At 43.9% G+C, this 18,089-nt stretch overlaps 1 protein-coding gene across 1 annotated transcript; it reads left to right on the plus strand.

The window, feature by feature from the left end:
* Positions 1–982: 982 nt before the first annotated feature.
* Positions 983–16,755, plus strand: ZNF329 (zinc finger protein 329). Its single transcript, XM_032388615.1, has 2 exons — positions 983–1,069; positions 13,621–16,755. Exon 2 carries the CDS (start codon positions 13,681–13,683, stop codon positions 15,244–15,246), a length of 1,566 nt encoding a protein of 521 aa, XP_032244506.1. The 5' UTR covers positions 983–1,069; positions 13,621–13,680; the 3' UTR covers positions 15,247–16,755.
* The last annotated feature ends 1,334 nt before the right edge of the window (positions 16,756–18,089 follow it).

Below are 18,089 nucleotides of genomic sequence, written 5' to 3' on the forward strand. Positions count from 1 at the left end.
CCCCAACCCAGCATGCTGGGCCTCAAACCCTGCCTGTGCTACTCGGGGGGTCGCATAATCTGCCCCAACGTTAACGCTGGATGGTGGGAGTAAGAGTGTTATTTTTTTGTTTATATCCGAATTGTTATTGGAATTATTTTATACACATACATACATAAAATTGAGAACAAGTATTTCCTTTCAGAGCATATTTTGTAACTACTTATTACTAATTTTTAATATGTTTTCCATAATGCACTCACTGATTTTTATTAATGTTCTATCTAAAATCCTTACTTAGCTGTCTTATTAATTTAAAATTGCGTAGGTTGGGGCGCCTGGGTGGCTCAGTCGGCTAAGCGTCTGCCTTCGGCTCAGGTCATGATCCCGGGGTCCTGGGATCGAGCCCCGCATCGGGCTCCCTGCTCCGCGGGAAGCCTGCTTCTCCCTCTCCCACTCCCCCTGCTTGTGCTCTCTCACTCTCTCTCCCAAATAAATAAATAAAATCTTAAAAAAAAAACTGTGTAGCTTGTTTCGATTAAGTAAATAATTACACTGTCAACGAATACTGAGGTGTACTTACCTGAATTTTAACGTATTTTTCTCAGAAATAAATAATAAATTATGGTATAAAATTAAAGTTATTTAAAATTATAAAATATGCCGTAAATAAAAATAAGGCTGTACAATAATGACGGCGTCCGATGAAAACCACAGGAGACAAAAAATTACCCGTGAGTCCCTATTGAGATCAATAAACAATTGGGTGAATAAATAAGAGGGAAAGTAGGGACGGCTCCACCGGGGAACTGCCTCCGCCGACCAGCGCGGGTGGGATTAGGGCTGAGAGGCGTGGACGCAGGTCGGGCGGGGACGGGTCTGGAGGCCCCTCCAAGCCCGGCTAGGCGGAGGGCTACGGCCCCGCACGGTCCCGCCAGCGGCTGGAGATCGGAAACACCCGCTTCCACTGTCCGCGGCCGCACAGAGCCGCGGAGCCTCCTGGGACGCACACATCCGGGTCCCGGCGCGCGCACGCGCAGCCGCCCCAAACATGGCCGCCGCCTCGAGCTGTGCCGTTTGCCTGCCAGAGGTGAGTCCCACCGCGCCCCTCGACCTCTCGGTGCCTCGCTTTCCCTCGGGACGGTGATGTGTGTGTGTAGGTGGGTATGCTGAGGCGGAGAGGTCCTCCGAGTCCTGCGTGGCGTGTGCGGCGCGACCGCGGGCGGGTTTCCCGAGGGGAGTGGGCGCGCCCGGCTCGCAGGGGCGCGGGTCGGCCCGGGGCACGGCTGCCCCGGCGACTAAGGACGCAACCTCTGCCGCGGATGTGGACGCCCCGGAGGGTAAGGACGCCTCAGCTCTCTCCTTCGCGTCACTCGGGTTCCGCGCTCGTGTCCGGCCGGACCTTTCACAGGGATCGTTTTGCCCCGGCCTGCCGGGTGTCCTCGCCCGGCCGCTGGGGCGAACCTTGGGTCGACCGCTCTTGGGCTTGATGGTGGGTGGGTCCCCGTCGGCGGGTCTCAGGCCGCAGTGGCCGCGTTGCGCCAGTGGACTGTGCCATTTCCCACGGCGCCCCGCAGGTGTCAGGTCCCGTTTGTTCCCTCCGCCTAATCGCTGCACAGTCAGCTCCTGCTGTTCCCAGCGAGGGCCGCGATTTTCCACCTGTTCAGTGGCTGTTTGATTTTCATATTCCTCGGTGTAGTTCATTTTTTCACCTCTTCCCCCAGTAGGTCATGGAAAAAGTTTTCACACGTATAGAGAAGTTGAAGTCCTTCTGCGGCATTATACCGACCCGTTAACATGTGCTGTGCTTGCTTGATCCCATACATTTTCCTCTGTCCATCTTTTCAACCATTCATTAATTTTGGGGGGGAACATTTAAAGTAAGTTGCGGATTTTACAGAGCTCCCCCCTCAAACACCTTATTATTGTTTTTTGAATTTTTTTTTTTTTTAAGATTTTATTTGACAGAGAGAGACACAGCAAGAGAGGGAACACAAGCAGGGGGAGTGGGAGAGGGAGAAGCAGGCTTCCCGCCGAGCAGGGAGCCCGATGTGGGGCTCGATCCCAGGACCCTGGGATCATGACCCGAGCCGAAGGCAGACGCTTAACGACTGAGCCACCCACGCGCCCCCTTTTTGAAGTTTCTGAGGCAAAATTGACTTACAGTGAAATGGTGAAATGCGTAGATCTTAATTGTGCCACTGGATGAGTTTTGACAAATAGAACCCAAAGCTTTATCAAAATTACCATCACCCCAGAAAGGTCTGTTATTCTTTGCCAATAAAAAAAAATTGGGGGGACGCCTGGGTGGCTCAGTTAAGCGTCTGCCTTTGGCTCAGGTCATGATCCCAGGGTCCTGGGATCTAGCCCTGTGTTGGCCTCCCTGCTCAGTGGGGAGCTTGTTTCTCCCTCTGCTTGCTGCTCCCCCTGCTTGTTCTTTCTCTCTCTCTGACAAATAAATAAATAAAATCTTTTAAAAAAAAGTCTCACACAGAAAAGTGGGAGGAATAGTTCAGTGAACACTTGTAAAACAATCCAGATTCTCAAGTCACTAACACTTTGTCACATTAGCTTTCCTTTTCTCCCTGCCGCAAACACATGCACATACATTCTCTTTTTACATTTTTATTTTTTAAAGATTTTATTTATTTATTTGACAGACAGAGACACAGCAAGAGAGGGAACACAAGCAGGGGGAGTGGGAGAGGGAGAAGCAGGCTTCCCGCGGAGCAGGGAGCCTGATGTGGGGCTCGAACCCAGGACTCTGGGATCATGACTTCAGCTGAAGTCAGACCCTTAACGACTGAGCCACCCAGACGCCCCTCTTTTTACATTTTTTACACATACCCGCCTCCCAAGAGAGTAAAAGGTTTATTACTCACCTAGTAAGACTCCTGGGAGAGTAGGGCAGACTTCCCATGGTGATCCAAAAATAGCTTGAGAGAGCAGGAAAAGGAGACTGGCTGGACTTTAATTGTGATTAGAGAGTGGAACTGGATGAGGATGGCCTATCATTTATTGGGGCTTGCATGGTGTGAATGTCCTGCTAAAACCAACGAGAAAGCACCCAGGCTTTCTAGTTAGCTTGCCTACATGTGGGGCAGTAGAAGGGGGAGGCTTGAAAACTGGTCACAGTCATTCATCAAAATGGAGTCACACTTTATCACAGTTGGTAGTCAGGTGGGTGACTTTATTAGGATAGAGCTAAAGTTGGTGGGAAACTATTTTTGTTAAGGAATGCATCACTTAAACAAGTAAAGTACACATTATCATGGGTGGTCCCCAGAAAGGGCAGGAACCAAGTGGAGGGGGTTGGACAGCTGAGGTCTGGCACTGCTGATGTCAAACCTCCAGGCATCCAGCCCAAGTGATCCCCCTGCCAGGTTGTTGGAACTGGGGGATAAAGCCCTTGAGAGGTGAGTGCCTGGGAATCGAATTCTACACAAGTTTGGCACATCCCTATAAAACTTATTTCTCTTGTGAAGTTTTAAGGTATCAGATACATTCTAGGTAGTTTGAACTAGTGGTTCTGACCCCAGCAGACTCAAAGCCCCCCCACCCCCTTTTTTAAAGATTTATTTATTTATTTGAGAGCGCGTGCATGCGTGCGAGTGCACATACGTGTCGGGGAGGGGCAGAGGAGAGAGAATCTCAAGCCAACTCCCTGCACTGAGCATGGAGCCCGAGGTAGGGCTCATCGACTCTGAGATTATGACCCCAGCCGAAACCAAGAATCTGTCGCGCCACCCAGGTGCCCTGCCTCCTTATATATATAAAAAAAATGGCTTTACTGAGATATATTTCACATACTATACAAGTCACCGTTTAAGGTATACAATTCATTGTTTTTTAGTATACTCGTTAGGTTGTGCATCCATCGCTGCTATCAATTTTAAAATATTTTCATTATCCCCCAAAACAAAGCCTATGCCCATTAGCAGTCACTCCTCATCTCTTTTATCCCTCCAAGTCCTAGAGAATCATTAATCTACTTTTTGTCTCTATGCGTTTGCCTATTGTAGACATTTCATATAAATGGCCATACAATAGATAGTCCTTTTGGGGGCTTCTTGACTTAGCATAATGTTTTCAAGGATCATCTGTGTAGTAGCGTAGCATCTATCAGTACCTAGCTCATTTTTATGATGAGAAATGTTTCATTGTATGGATATACCTCATTTTGTTTATCAGTTCATCAGTAGATGGACATTTGAGTTGCTTCCACTTTTTGGATATTATGAAGAATGCTTCTCTAAATATTCATGTATGCTTTTTATTTTTGGTGGATGTATGTTTTCATTTCTCTTGGATAACTACCTAGGAGTGGAACTGATTATAGCCATCCTACTGGATGTGAAGTGGTATCTCAATGTGGTATTGATATGCATTTCCCTAATAGTTAATGGTGTTGAGCATCTTTTCGTTGTGCCTATTTGGCCATTTATGTATCTTCTTTGGAGAACTATCAGTTCAGATCCTTTGCCCCTTTATTAAGTGGGTTATTGATCTTTTACTTTTTTTAAAGATTTCATTTATTTATATGACAGAGAGAGGAGAGAGAGAGAACACACAGAGGGAGAGTGAGAGGGAGAAGCCGACTCCACACTGAGCAGAGAGCCCGGGGCTCTGTCCCAGGACCCCGAGATCATGACCTGAGCAAAGGCAGATGCTTAACCGACTGACCCACCCAGGTGCCCCTGATCTTTTATTTTTTTTAAGATTTTATTTATTTGAGAGAGAGAGCAAGAGGAGGGGAGAGGAAGAGGGAGAAGGAAAAGCAGGTTCCCCACTGAGCAGGGAGCCTGACGGTGCTTGATCCCAGGGTCTGAGCCGAAGGCAGACCTTCAACCAACTGAGCCACCTGCATCCTGCGATCGAGCCCCGAGTCGGGCTCCTTGCTCAGCGTGGAGCCTGCTTCTCCCCCCCCGCCCCCGCTTGCTGCTCTCGCTCTATCTGCCAAATAAATATATAAAATCTTTAAAGAGAAAAAAGATTCATTTATTCTGGGTACCTGTGCCTTATCAGATATATAATTTGCAAATATTTTATCCTATTCTGTTTTTGTTTTTTTAAGTTTTATTTATTTAAGTAATCTCTACAGCCCATGTTGGGCTCAAACTCATGATCCTGAGATTCAGAGTTGCATCGTCTTCCAACTGAGCCAGCCAGGCACCTCTCCAAGGGTTGTGTGGTTTTTTCTTCTTTTTTCACTTTCTTAGTGAAGTTCTTTGAAGCGCAAATATTTTAATTTTGATTAGTCAGTTTTACCTACTTTTTTTTGGTCACTTGTACTTTTGTGTTGTACCCGTTTCTGAAAATCTATGCCTGTGTTTCTTTTAAGAATTTTATGATTTCAGGGGTACCTGGATGGCTCAGTTGGTTAAACGTCTGCCTTCGGCTCAGGTCATGATTCCAGGGTCCTGGGATCTAGTCCCATGTTGGCCTCCCTGCTCAGTGGGGAGCCTGCTTCTCCCTCCCCCACTACCCCTGCTTGTACTTGCTTCTCTGTCAAATAAAAATCTAAAAAAAAAAAAAAAAAAGAATTTTATGATTTCAGCTTTCATGTTTAGGCCTGTGATCTATTTTTTATTTTAAGATTTTATTTATTAGAGAGAGATAGTGACAGAGATAGCGAGAGAGAGCACAAGTGGGGAGGAGAGGGAGAAGCTGGCTCCTGCTGAGCAGGGAGCCTGACGTGGGGCTCAATCCCAGGACCCTGGGATCATGACCTGAGCCGAAGGCAGTTGCCCAGCCGCCTGAGCCACCCAGGCGCCCCTGGCCTGTGATCTGTTTTGAGTTAATTTTTGTGTAATGCTCACTCTTTGTGATCAGTGGTTTGCAGTGTGCCTTTTACCATCCTGGAATATCTATAAAAGGAATTTTATAGATAATATTAAATATCCATGTAACTTAAAAATCCTAAAGTCTTATGTGCATATAAAGAATCAGTAAAAGGAAAGGCAGGGGCCCTGGTTAGCTCAGTGAGTTAACGATCTGCCTTCGGCTCAGGTCATGATCCCAGAGTCCCAGGATTGAGCCCATCATCAGGCTTCCTGCTCAGTGGGGAGTCTGCTGCTCCCTCTCCCTCTGCTCCTCTCCAGCTCATGCTTGCTTGTTCTCTCTCGCTCACTTTCTCAAATAAATAAATAAAATCTTTTTTTAAAAAAGGAAAGGCATTTGTATAAAAATGTATATTTCTATATTTAAATGCTTGGGCACAATACCTTAGCAGACATAGGAAGCAGTCCCGTGCTGAAGGTTTGAGTTAAGACAAACAGGACAGTAAGAAAATACTGCCTTGAGTGAAACTGAATGGGGTGAGGTATATGTGGATGCTGCTGGAACAATGAGGGCTGGAGAAGTGGACCCAGACCAGGTGTATTAAATAGAAAAGGGAGAAAGACAGTACTTTGGTGGAAGCAGGTTCTAAGTACTTATGCAGTAAGGCAACTCAGGCTGTTCGGATGAGCTGGGACTTAGTCACAGGCAAGGGATCAGCCACCCCTTGTGATATCGCCTGGAACAGCATCAGTTTATTACAGAAAACAGTTCTTCAGACCTAAAGTCTCAGCCTGTGCTGGGGCAACATTCAGTGTGTAAAAAAGCTTTGGAGACCACCTTCCCTGGTGACCATGGGAAGAGAAGGACAGGCTGGGGAAAATCCGTAATATTGGGGCTTCAGACAAGTGATATGGTGGATATCTGAGCAAAGGGTCAGAAGAAGAGTGGGGGAGAAATAGGGAACCCCCAAAATACATGAATGGCATCAAGGTGAATTTTTTACAACATATATTTTGTATTATACTACTAAAAGTAGTAGTACATAAGTATGTAGGAGGGCGATAATCAGATATTTATTTGTTTTTTAAGTTTTACTTATTTATGTAATCTCTACACCCAGTGTGGGGCTTGAACTCACAACCCCAAAATCAAGAGTTGAATGCTCTTCTGAGCCAGCCAGGTGCCCCAATCTGAGATATTTTAAAAACAACCTTAATTAACAAAATTCAGTGTGATTCCTATGTTAAATTCCCTAATATTATTTACCGAAAGTCTGTCCTAATGTCCTCCTGTATACTGGTGATCATTTGTTCTTTTTTTTTTTTTAAGATTTTATTTACTTATTTATTTTTATTTATTTATTTTTTAAAGATTTTATTTATTTATTTGACAGAGAGAGAGGCAGGAGAGAGGGAACACAAGCAGGGGGAGTGGGAGAGGGAGAAGCAGGCTTCCCGCCGAGCAGGGAGCCCGATGCGGGGCTCGATCCCAGGACCTTGGGATCATGACCTGAGCCGAAGGCAGATGCTTAATGACTGAGCCACCCAGGCGCCCCTAAGATTTTATTTATTTATTAGAGAGAGAGCATGAGAGAGCACAAGCAAGGGGGAGGGGTAGAGGGAGAAGCAGACTCCCTGCCAAGCAGGGAGCCCGATGAGGGACTCGATCCCAGGATTCTGGGATCATGACCTTAGCCGAAAGCAGACACTTAATTGATTGAGCCACCCAGGTGCCCCAGATCGTTTTTTTCCCCCCCAGTAATTGCACTGTAGGCCTCAGGGCCTCATTGTCAGAGGGTATAGTTGAAATGGCGAGTTTTTGTCAAGGAGATGTAGAATAAGGAATGAGTCCATAAATTCAGGACAGTATCCTGATTTCTTTTTAGTTTGCTTCTCCTAAATGATTTTTCCTTAATGTCTTGTTAACACATGAAGTATTGTTCTATTCTAAGGTACCCCAGGTTGATACCTGCAGGGATGTTGGTCCGTAGGGTGGTCAAGCATCGTGTGGTGGTCCTGAGCATGGTAGCAAATCTACATCCCCAGCCTGGGCCCTTCAGATGCTAGCTGGTGTTCCCTGCTGCCTGCGTCTTTGTGACAACCTAACACCTCCACAGATTTCGAGATGCTCCCAGTGGAAGTACTACCAAGGTCAAGAGCTCTGGTTCGGGGTGGAAGGGACTTGTCCCCTTATAGGGGACGTATCTGTGCTTAGGATTACTGGCATCATTCTTGAAGGCATAAATTTACTTATTACAGGTTTATTGAGATATAATTCATAATATCATAAGATTCATCCAAAGTCCACAACTCAGGGGTGCCTCAGTCAGTTAAGTGTCTGCCTTTGGCTCAGGTCATGATCCCAGGGTCCTGGGATTGAGCCCCACGTTGTCGGGCTCCCGATTGAGCAGGGAGCCTGCTTCTTCCTCTCCTTCTGCCTGCTGCTCCCCCTGCTTGTGTTCTCTTGCTCTCTCTGTCAAATAAATAAATAAAATCTTTTTTAAAAAGTGCACAATTCAGTGGTTTTTAGTATATTCACAGAGTTTTACAACCATCACCACTGTGTAATTCCAAAATGTTTTTATTAGGCCAACAAGAAACCCCATAACCATTAATAGTCATTCCCCTTTTCTTCCAGCTCCTGGCAACCACTAATTGATGTTCTGTCTATATGTAATTGCTTGTTCTGGACGTTTCATATAAATGAGATCATATACTATGTATTCGCTTATGTCAGAGTTCTTTCATTGAGCATAATGTTTTTAAGGTTCATCTATATTGTTGTACCATGTATTAGTAATTCATTCCTTCTTGTGGCTGAAGAATATTCCATTGTGTGGATTTCTACATTTTGTTTAGCCATTCCTCAGTTGATGGACATTTATTTGAGTTTCCACTTTTTGTTTATTATGAATAGTGCTGCTATTATCTTGTAATTCATGTACAAGTTTATGTGTGGACATATGTTTGCATTTTTCTTGAGTAGATATCTAGGAGTAGAGTTGCTGGGTCACAAAACTATGTGTAACTTTTTTTTTAAGATTTACTTATTTATGTATGTATATATGTATGTACGTAAGGGAGAGAATCCCAAGCAGACTCCGTGTGGACCCAGACATGGGGTTTGATCCCACAGCCCTGAGATCATGACCTGAGCCAGAACCAAGAGTCATTTGCTCAACTAACTGAGCCAGGCAGGCGCCCTGTTTTTGTCTGTTTTTTTTTATTGGCCACACTCATGGTTATGAAGTGGTATCTCACTGTGGTTTTGATTAGCATTTCCCTAATGACAGTGATGATGATCATCTTTTCATGTGCTTATTGGCCATCTGTATGTCTTTGGAGAAATGTCTGTTCACATCCATTGCCTACTTTTAAAATTTGGGTTGTTCTGTTACTGAGTTGTAAGAGTGTTTTGTATCTTCTGTGTAGGAGTCCTTTATAGACATATGCTTTGTAAATATTTTCTCCCATTTGATGGGTTGTCATTTCACTTTCTTAGTGGTATCTAACTCTTACTGCAATCAAGGAAATAGCTATTATAGATTGAACAGGTGTTCTCTTTGCTTTTCAAGGCCCGTTCTCCATGTCCCAAGACAGTCATGATCACAGCTTTGGTAGGTGTCTTGCCAGGGCATTACTTCCAGAATATTTGTGTCTAAAAATCTCCCCAAGTGGTATCACGGTGTATATATGTCTGACTCATTTCTTTTAAGTACACACGTGCATCCTTCCCCTACAGACCTGTATGAAGGTGCTCTCTCTATCTTGTCTTCACAGAATAACCACAGGCCATCCGGGCCCCAGTGTACTCAGAAGTCCCAGTATGGGAAACATGCAGTATGGTGGCAGGGCAGCCTTAGGAACTGCCCTGTAGGTGTAGGTGAGGAACTCCTAATGTTCAGGAGTGAAATCCTGGCATGTGGTCCTCCTGACCAGCTAGCCCGTCCATATTATGTTGAATGCTGTGGATGGAGCAGGCTTCTGGGTCTTGGTCTTGGCTTCAAAGTGAACAAATCTGATGTTTTCACATTAGGTGTGATGTTTACCTTGATTCCTTGTGTCCCTAATCGTTAAGAATTTTCATCAAGAATTGGAGCTTTCCTTAAAGCACTTTCTGAATTTACTGATACAGGCTAAAGGGTCTACTGCGTGAATCTGAGAGCAGTTTGGTCATGAGTCTGGGTGAGATTTCCTCAAATTACTTTCTTAACTTATTGGGACAGGGTGTAGGGGACTATTTTTTACTTTTATCTGAAAATAATGGCGAATTGCATCAATAGACATTTTAATATTTTACAATTCTTACGTTCTTAGGATAAATCCAGTGTTACCATTTTGGTAACTTTCTTCTGTTTCTTAGTTAAATACCCTTTTCATAACTGATACCACTAATGTGTGCCTCCTCTTTTTGGGGACTCACTCTTGTCAAAATACGTCTTTCATTAGTCTTTTCAAATAACAGACTTGGTTTTCTTTATCTTCTTGGATGTTCTTTATTTTGTTCTTTAATTTCTGCTGTTACCTTTATTACCACCTTCCTTCTACTTCCTTTTGGCTTACTCCTTACTTCTTTCCCTTAAGTCTTGAACCGTGACTCATTAACCTTCAGTCTTCTTCTTCTTCTTTTTTTTTTTTAACATAAGCATTAAAGGCCAACATTTTCTGAGGAACTGTGTTAGCTGCATCCTCATTTGCCACATGTTGTGAGATATACCATTTCCATTTTTCAGTTTGATTCTAGGTGTTTTTCTAATTTCTGTTGAGATTTCCCTTTGAACTCTGAATTCCTGAGAAATAGGTTTTTGTTTTTCCCAATAAATAGAAGTTTGTTTTACTTAATGTTTTTCTTGTATTTGGTTTTCTTTCTGCTACTGGTTCTTAACGTGACCACATTTCTAGTTAAGAGGCTATGGTCTAGGGCGCCTGGGGGGCTCAGTCGTTTAAGCGTCTGCCTTCACCTCAGGTCATAATCCCAGGGTCATGGGATTGAACCCCTCATCAGGCTCCCTGCTCAGAGGGGAGTTTTCTTCTCCCTCTCCCTCTGCTTCCCCCCGCACACTTGTGCTCTCTCTCTCTTTTTCGCTCACTCTCAAATAAGAATCTTAAAAAAAACAAAAAGGCTGTGTGGCCTGTGTCATACTGTGGTCTGGTCTTGGTTGAACTTGTTCTTTGGCCTGGTTTATTGTCAGTGTTAGCAAAGGTTCCACGTGCACTCAGAAAGCTTTGTTTGGCTTTAGTTGTTGTTATGGCTCTTCATCCAACTGTTGGATCAGGCTAGTTAATTACATTCTCTCCTGCTTCTCTATCAGTTTTTCTGAATTTTCATTTCTGAATGAGGTTCATTAAAAGCTCCCAGTACAGTTGAATTTGCTGATTCTGATTTACAGTCCTGGCTGACATTTTTCTGTTTTGAGGCATGCTGTTAATACAGACATTTTTGCCATTGTTCTGTTGCCCTGTTATACTTCAAGTTTATCATTGGTTGGCAAAGAACCATAAAATCTTTGGTTAGCTTTTGTCCCTTCCAAACTTTTGCTTTTGTCTTCTCTTTGCTTTTGCTTTAGGTGTGTCTGTTGCATACACATGTTTTCGTGTGGGGCTCGATCCCAGGACCCTGGGATCATGACCTGAAGCCAAAGGCAGACGCTTAACGACTGAGCCACCCAGGTGCCCCCCACCACAGCACTTTAAAAAAAAACCTTCCATTATTTTCAGGTAGATATTTTTGCTATCAAGTGATCCGTCATGATAGTTTTTACTCCTTCACCAGTGTTCTGTCTTCTCTCTGTTGGTCTTTAAGAATGTCTCCTTAGGTATAGATTGATACCCATTTATGCTTGGGCTCATGTTTTCTGAGTCTGAGATGCCTACAGGTGGAATTGCTGGATAGTGGAATGTGCCCATTTTATGTTTTGGTGCTGCTACCATATTATACTGAGTGGACTGACCACTTTACATGCCCACTAATACTCTTCTTCCATGAGGTGCCTAAGTTTTGTATCCTCATGCCTTGTTTTATTTTTACTCATATGAAAAGTGTACATTTTGTCTTCTTAACGTTTCAGTTTGTAATTTGCTGAATGATGGTGAGAATGAGCAGATACTCATGTTTTCAGGATATTTGTATTTTTTATGAAGTGCCTTTTTGTGTCCCTTTCCCCCCTTTTTTTGTGCTATTCTGTAAGAATTCTTTCTAGATCTTGGGCACTGTTCCTTTTTCTCTTTTATATTTTATGATATTATTTCTTCATTTGCCACCTGTGTTTTGGTTCTTACTGTGTTTTTGTTTGGAAATTTAAAATGTTGATATTAAATTTGTTAATCCTTATCTGTATGGTTTTTGTTTGTTGATCATGAAGGTGTCCTACATAATTTAAACTTTGATTTTATGTTGGGGTTTTTCTCCATCTAGAGTTTTTTTTTTTAAATATTTCTTTCTGAGATAAGGATCTAATTTCATTTTGCTTAAAAGAAATGAGGAACCAGTTGTCTTGATATCATGAAGTCAAAGGGGTAGGGGGTGGTTAGAGGAAGATCAATAATGGTGGAGACACTGGCAGCCACTTACAGAATGCTGTCCATTCCCCAGGTCAGAGGCAGCATCAGACATGATCTAACTCTCATAGTAACGTTGCAGGGTGGTCATTGACAGATCCAGGACTTTCAGAACTTCTGGGTCATCAGGTTTGTGCTTTGCTCCATCCATGAAGACAGAACTCTGACTACAAAGCTGGGGTGAAAAGTGCTTGTTCAGCACTGTCATAAGCACATGATGAAGTTGGGGCTTTGAAGATGTGTATTGATTGTTGATATGGGCAGTGGGTGGTAGGGACTAGCACACAATAGCCAAGATGGTGTTCCACTCTGTGAGCAGTGACACCTGGCTTCTGGTCTCCACATCTCAGTTTCATTCTTTTGGTGATATTTGTCTGTAGTGTTCTGGGCTCCATCCCTTGACTCTCACTTTACCTTCCCCTTGTACAGATGTTAATTTGAAAAAGTCAAAAAACCCACAAATATAAATTGGTTCAGCCACTGTCTAAAACAGTATGGAGTTTCCTCAAAAAATTTAAAAATAAAAATGCCACATGATGTAGTAGTTCCACTACTGGGTATTTACCTCCAAAAAGGGAACAAAACGCTAATTGAAAAAGATGTATGCCCTCCTGTTCATTGCAACATTATTTATAATAGCCAAGATATGGAAGCAACCCAAGTGCCCATCGACAGATGAATGGATAAAGATGTGGTGTATCTACAATGGAATATTACGCAGGCATAAAAAAGGATGAGGCTTTGCCGTTTGTGACAACATGGGTGTATCTAGAGGGTGTTATGCTAAGTGAAATAAGTCAAGCAGAGAAAGACAAATACCATATGATTTCACTTTGGGGAATCTAAAAAACAAATGAACAAACAGAAAGTAGAAACAGATCCATAAATAAAGAGATCAAACTGATGGTGGACAGAGGGGAGGGGTGGGGGGATGGGTAAAATGGGTGAAGGGGATTGAGGCACAGGCTTCTAGTTATGACATGAATAAGTCATGGGGATTAAAGGTACATTACAGGGAGTATACTCAGTGGTATTGTAGTAGTGTTATATGGTGACAGATGGGGGCTATGCTTGCACTGAGTTTAGCATAACATATAGACTTGTCAAATCACTATGTCTTACACTTGAAACTAATGTAACATTGTGTGTCAAATATATTCCAATAAAAAAATAAGCTGGGGAAAAATTAATAAAAAAACGTAAAAATACGGATCCACACATCTGGCCTGTCATAAATTTTTATTCCTCTTCCAGTTATAGCTTTATGTACTTAAGTCTGTCTTTTTCATTGTTTATTTTTCAGCTTGAAACATGAGATTGAAAATGAGAGAATATTTCTGAAGAACCATCCTGTGACGTGGAAATGGAAGGATTTACGAGAGAGGGCTCCCATCTTTCCATTCTAGGTGATAATTGGGACTGTAAGAACCGGGAGGGACATTTGAGACAATCAGGTTTAACTCAGGAGAAACCAGGGGCTCAGGAAGCAATTTGTGAATATTCTGGACTTGAAGAGCATTTGAGTGCAAGCTCAGACCTTCTGCCATCTAAGAGAGTACCTGCAAACGGTTTTCATATATGTGACTCAGATAGTAAAAGTTTGGATTGTGACCCAGCTTTACACAGTTGTCAGAAAAATTACGGCGCTAAGAGAAGTGGTGACAGTGACTCATGTGGAAAAGCCTTCAACCATTCTGTGGAAGTTTTTCAACTTGGAAGAGATCAAATGAGAGAGAAACCCTATAAATACACGGAAAGTGTTAAATCTTTCAACCATTTTACCCCTCTTGGTGAGCAAAAAATAGCAAAAAGAGGAAAGAAAGTGTATGAAGGTAAGGACTTTGGGGACATCTTCACCCTGAGTTCATCTCTTAATGAAAACAGGAAGGGTCACCTTGGAGAGAAACTGTATAAATGCACTGAATGTGGCAAATGCTTCAAACGGAACTCCTCTCTCGTGTTGCATCACCGAACTCACACTGGAGAGAAACCTTATACTTGTAACGAATGTGGAAAATCGTTTTCCAAGAACTACAACCTGATTGTGCATCAAAGAATCCATACAGGAGAGAGGCCCTATAAATGCAGTAAATGTGGGAAAGCCTTCAGTGATGGGTCAGCTCTCACACAACACCAGAGAATTCACACTGGTGAGAAACCTTACGAATGTCTAGAGTGTGGGAAAACCTTCAACCGAAATTCATCTCTGATTTTGCATCAAAGAACTCATACAGGAGAAAAACCATATAGGTGTAATGAGTGTGGGAAACCTTTTACCGACATCTCCCATCTCACTGTGCATCTCAGAATCCACACCGGGGAGAAGCCCTATGAATGTAGCAAATGTGGAAAGGCTTTCCGGGATGGCTCATACCTTACCCAACATGAGAGGACTCACACTGGAGAGAAGCCCTTTGAATGTGTGGAGTGCGGGAAATCCTTCAACCGAAATTCTCACCTCATCGTACATCAAAAAATCCACTCTGGGGAGAAACCCTACGAATGTAAAGAGTGTGGGAAAACCTTCATTGAGAGTGCTTACCTCATCCGGCACCAGAGGATTCATACTGGTGAGAAGCCCTATGGCTGTAACCAGTGTCAGAAACTTTTTAGGAACATTGCTGGCCTTATCCGGCACCAGAGGACTCATACTGGTGAGAAGCCCTATGAGTGTAATCAGTGTGGCAAAGCTTTCAGGGATAGCTCCTGTCTGACCAAGCACCAGAGAATTCACACAAAGGAGACCCCATACCAGTGTCCTGAATGTGGAAAGTCGTTCAAGCAGAACTCTCACCTGGCGGTACATCAGAGACTCCACAACAGGGAGGGCCCCAGCCAGTGTCCTCAGTGTGGAAAAACATTCAGAAGGAGCTCGTCCCTCATCCGACATCAGAGAACACACTCTGGAGAGCAACCCATGGAAACATAATGAATGTGGGCCACATTTGTCCCCTGACTTGGTCTCAAAAAGCTGTGTGAAGGAGGAATGTCTTCAGGGGTGACTTTTCCCTATCAGCGGAAAAGAGTTCTTTAAGCTATCCAGTGAATTGATGAATGTGAGGCATTCCTTAGCCATACTATTAAATCTAAACAATAAGGAACTCCTGGGGCAAACAGGATGGTAATAAATGTGGAAAAGGCTTCAGGAGTGATGCAGCCAATAGCCAGTGTGATAGCGCACACTGGAATAAAATCTGTGAATGTCAAGAAGGTAATTCCCTGGAGATGCATCAGAGTGCTTAAACAGTAAAGAACCTGTGAATGTATTCAGTAAGTAATTGGTATGTGGAATCCTTTAATAAGGAATGTCTGCCTTGTACATAAGCAAACTCTTACTAGGATCAAGTGTAATCAGTGGGAAAAGCTTTTGGCGGCTCTTACTGTCTACTCTGTGTCAGCGAAGACATCCTGGTGATAGACTGCACACAGTTTTCCACCCCTTGGCAACCACAGAATTGTAGTAGATTTTGCTGTTTGTATGTGTGCCTATGTTACAATCCTGTCGGATGCTGAAGATTTGTTTCAGAATGGGCAGCCGGATGAGGACTTGCTTGAGAATGAACAATGAAATTGTCCCTGTTAAGACTGAAGCCGGCTCGTACTAAGATGGAAAGGGCTGCTGTTGAGAAATGTGATGCGTTACTTCAGTTGTGGAAATGAGTTCCTGTGATTGTTATCACCTCCCCCCATTGTTCATCTAGGACATTTCTAATTTGTTTTATGCAGTCATGCTGAGCCATAATTATGAAGGTTTTGTTACCATGTTGAAAATGCTTATAATATGGCAGGCAACAACAACAATAAAAGAGGCATAAAATAGAAGACTTGCTGTTACTCCAGCCATGTAGAGGTATGTGCACGTATGGATGTAGATTGGATGTTGGTCATGGAGAAATAAACGTGGTTTTCTTAGGGGCCTACAAATGTGTACAGTTTTTTTTCTCTATTATAAGCCATACATTGTTGCTGTAATAATTTGATAAGGAATAGAAAGAGGAAGCCAGAGCGAGGCCAATTTTGGGTTTCTTTGGACCTTTTTTTACCAGAAGGAGCTAGGTCAGGGTCACAGGGCAACTTTAAGCCCAGATGGGGAACATCCAGGAAGAAGTTTCTCTCGAGTGAGAGCATCTGATGGCCCAGGGCATAAGAATAATTTCCTTCTTTGGGACTTGGAGGTGTCATTGTGAGGAGAGGATGGGTCTCAGAAAATGTAGAGTAGGAGGCTACAGAGAGGTCTAGGATGATCTCAGAACATCCCACCTGTGGGAATAACAGTGCCGGCCACGTGAGAGCTGCTGAGGCTGGATGGCCTGGCCTCAGAGCCCTGGGAGTGGCTCCCCTTGAGAGTCACTGAATCAAGGCTTTGAGGTAATAGAGTGTTTTTTTAAGCTGCTGAGTTTGTGGTAATTTGTTATGGCAGCAATAGAAAACTAACACAAGCAGGGCGCCTGGGTGGCTCAGTTGGTTGAGCATCTGCCTTCGGCTCAGGTCATGATCCCAGGGTCCTGGGATGGAGCCCCGCATCGGGCTCCCTGCTCAGCGGGAAGCCTGCTTCTCCCCCTCCCTTTGCCCCTCCCCCTGCTTGTGCTCTCTCTCTCTCAAATAAATAGTCTTTAAAGAAAAACTAACACAAGCATTATAGAAAATTATCACCTGCCCTTTTTCTCTCTTCTTGTGCTCTTTTTGCTTGCTCCTTCCTGACACTCCAGCAGGGCCACTGCCAATTTACACTTCCCTTCTAGACTAGTGAGGAAAAGGAGCTCCTTCGGGCAGTGTAGAAGGAAGACTCTTCATTTGCGTTGGAGATACTGCACCTGGGTGCAGTAGGGCCAACAGCTGAACTTGTGAGATCAGTGGACTGTGAGGAGTCTGATGCCTCACCCCTTAAAGCCCTGCCCGACTCATGGCCAGTATGACTGTTTTTGTTTTGTTTTTATAGATTTTATTTGAGAGAAAGAGAGGGAGAGAGAGAGCACAAGTAGGGGGGAGAGGGAGAAGCAGGCTCCCAGCTGAGCAGGGAGCCCGGTGGGGCTCCATCCCAGGACCCTGGGATCATGACCCGAGCCGAAGGCAGGTCCTTAACCAACAGGGCCACCCAAGCGCCTCTATATGACTAGTTTTAGCCATATGTGCAGACCCAAGACCTCCTTCATCCTCCCACAGGCTGGGTTGCAATTCTTTAATACAACAATCAGCAATTCCTGTTGGAAGGCTCAATAATGGCCTTCAGATCTTGCAATGTGGAGATGATCCTGGGTTATCTGGTGGGGGCAATGTCATCCCAGGGGTACATGCGGGGTCAGAGTCAGAGGAGAGGTGATGGAACCAGAAGTTAGATCAATGCATTTCAAGATGGGAGAGGTGTTATGAGGCAAGGAATGTGGGTAGCTTCTAGAAGGTGGGAAAGGCAGGGAAATTAATTCTCCATGTACATCCTCCAGAAGGAACCAGCCCTGCTGACACCTTGTTATCCTGGTGAAAGTGATTTGGACTTCAGGCTTCCAGAACTGTAAGAGAATAAATGTGTGTATTTTTAAGGCACCAAGCTTGTGGTAACTTGTTACAGCAGCCGTAGGAAACGAACACACTCCCCTTTCTAGTTCTTGTAGACCTTTAACCTTCCCTGCTCCTGTTTGGTGAGGTATTCAGTGTCTGTTGGCTTTCCCGCAAGTTAATAAACACGGATTAAAAAAACAAAAAACCTCCGGTGGTGTCTGTCTACTTTGAGAGTAGGCATGGCTGCTCAGCCAGGTGCCCCTTGGGCATCCACAC

The sequence above is a fragment of the Phoca vitulina genome, unplaced genomic scaffold (genome assembly GCF_004348235.1).
Source record: "Phoca vitulina isolate PV1807 unplaced genomic scaffold, GSC_HSeal_1.0 scaffold52, whole genome shotgun sequence".
NCBI lineage: Eukaryota > Metazoa > Chordata > Mammalia > Carnivora > Phocidae > Phoca > Phoca vitulina.

Excerpts from the sequence above, each read along its gene's own strand:
- ZNF329 (XM_032388615.1), top strand. The coding sequence starts at position 13,681 with ATGGAAGGATTTACGAGAGAGGGCTCCCATCTTTCCATTCTAGGTGAT.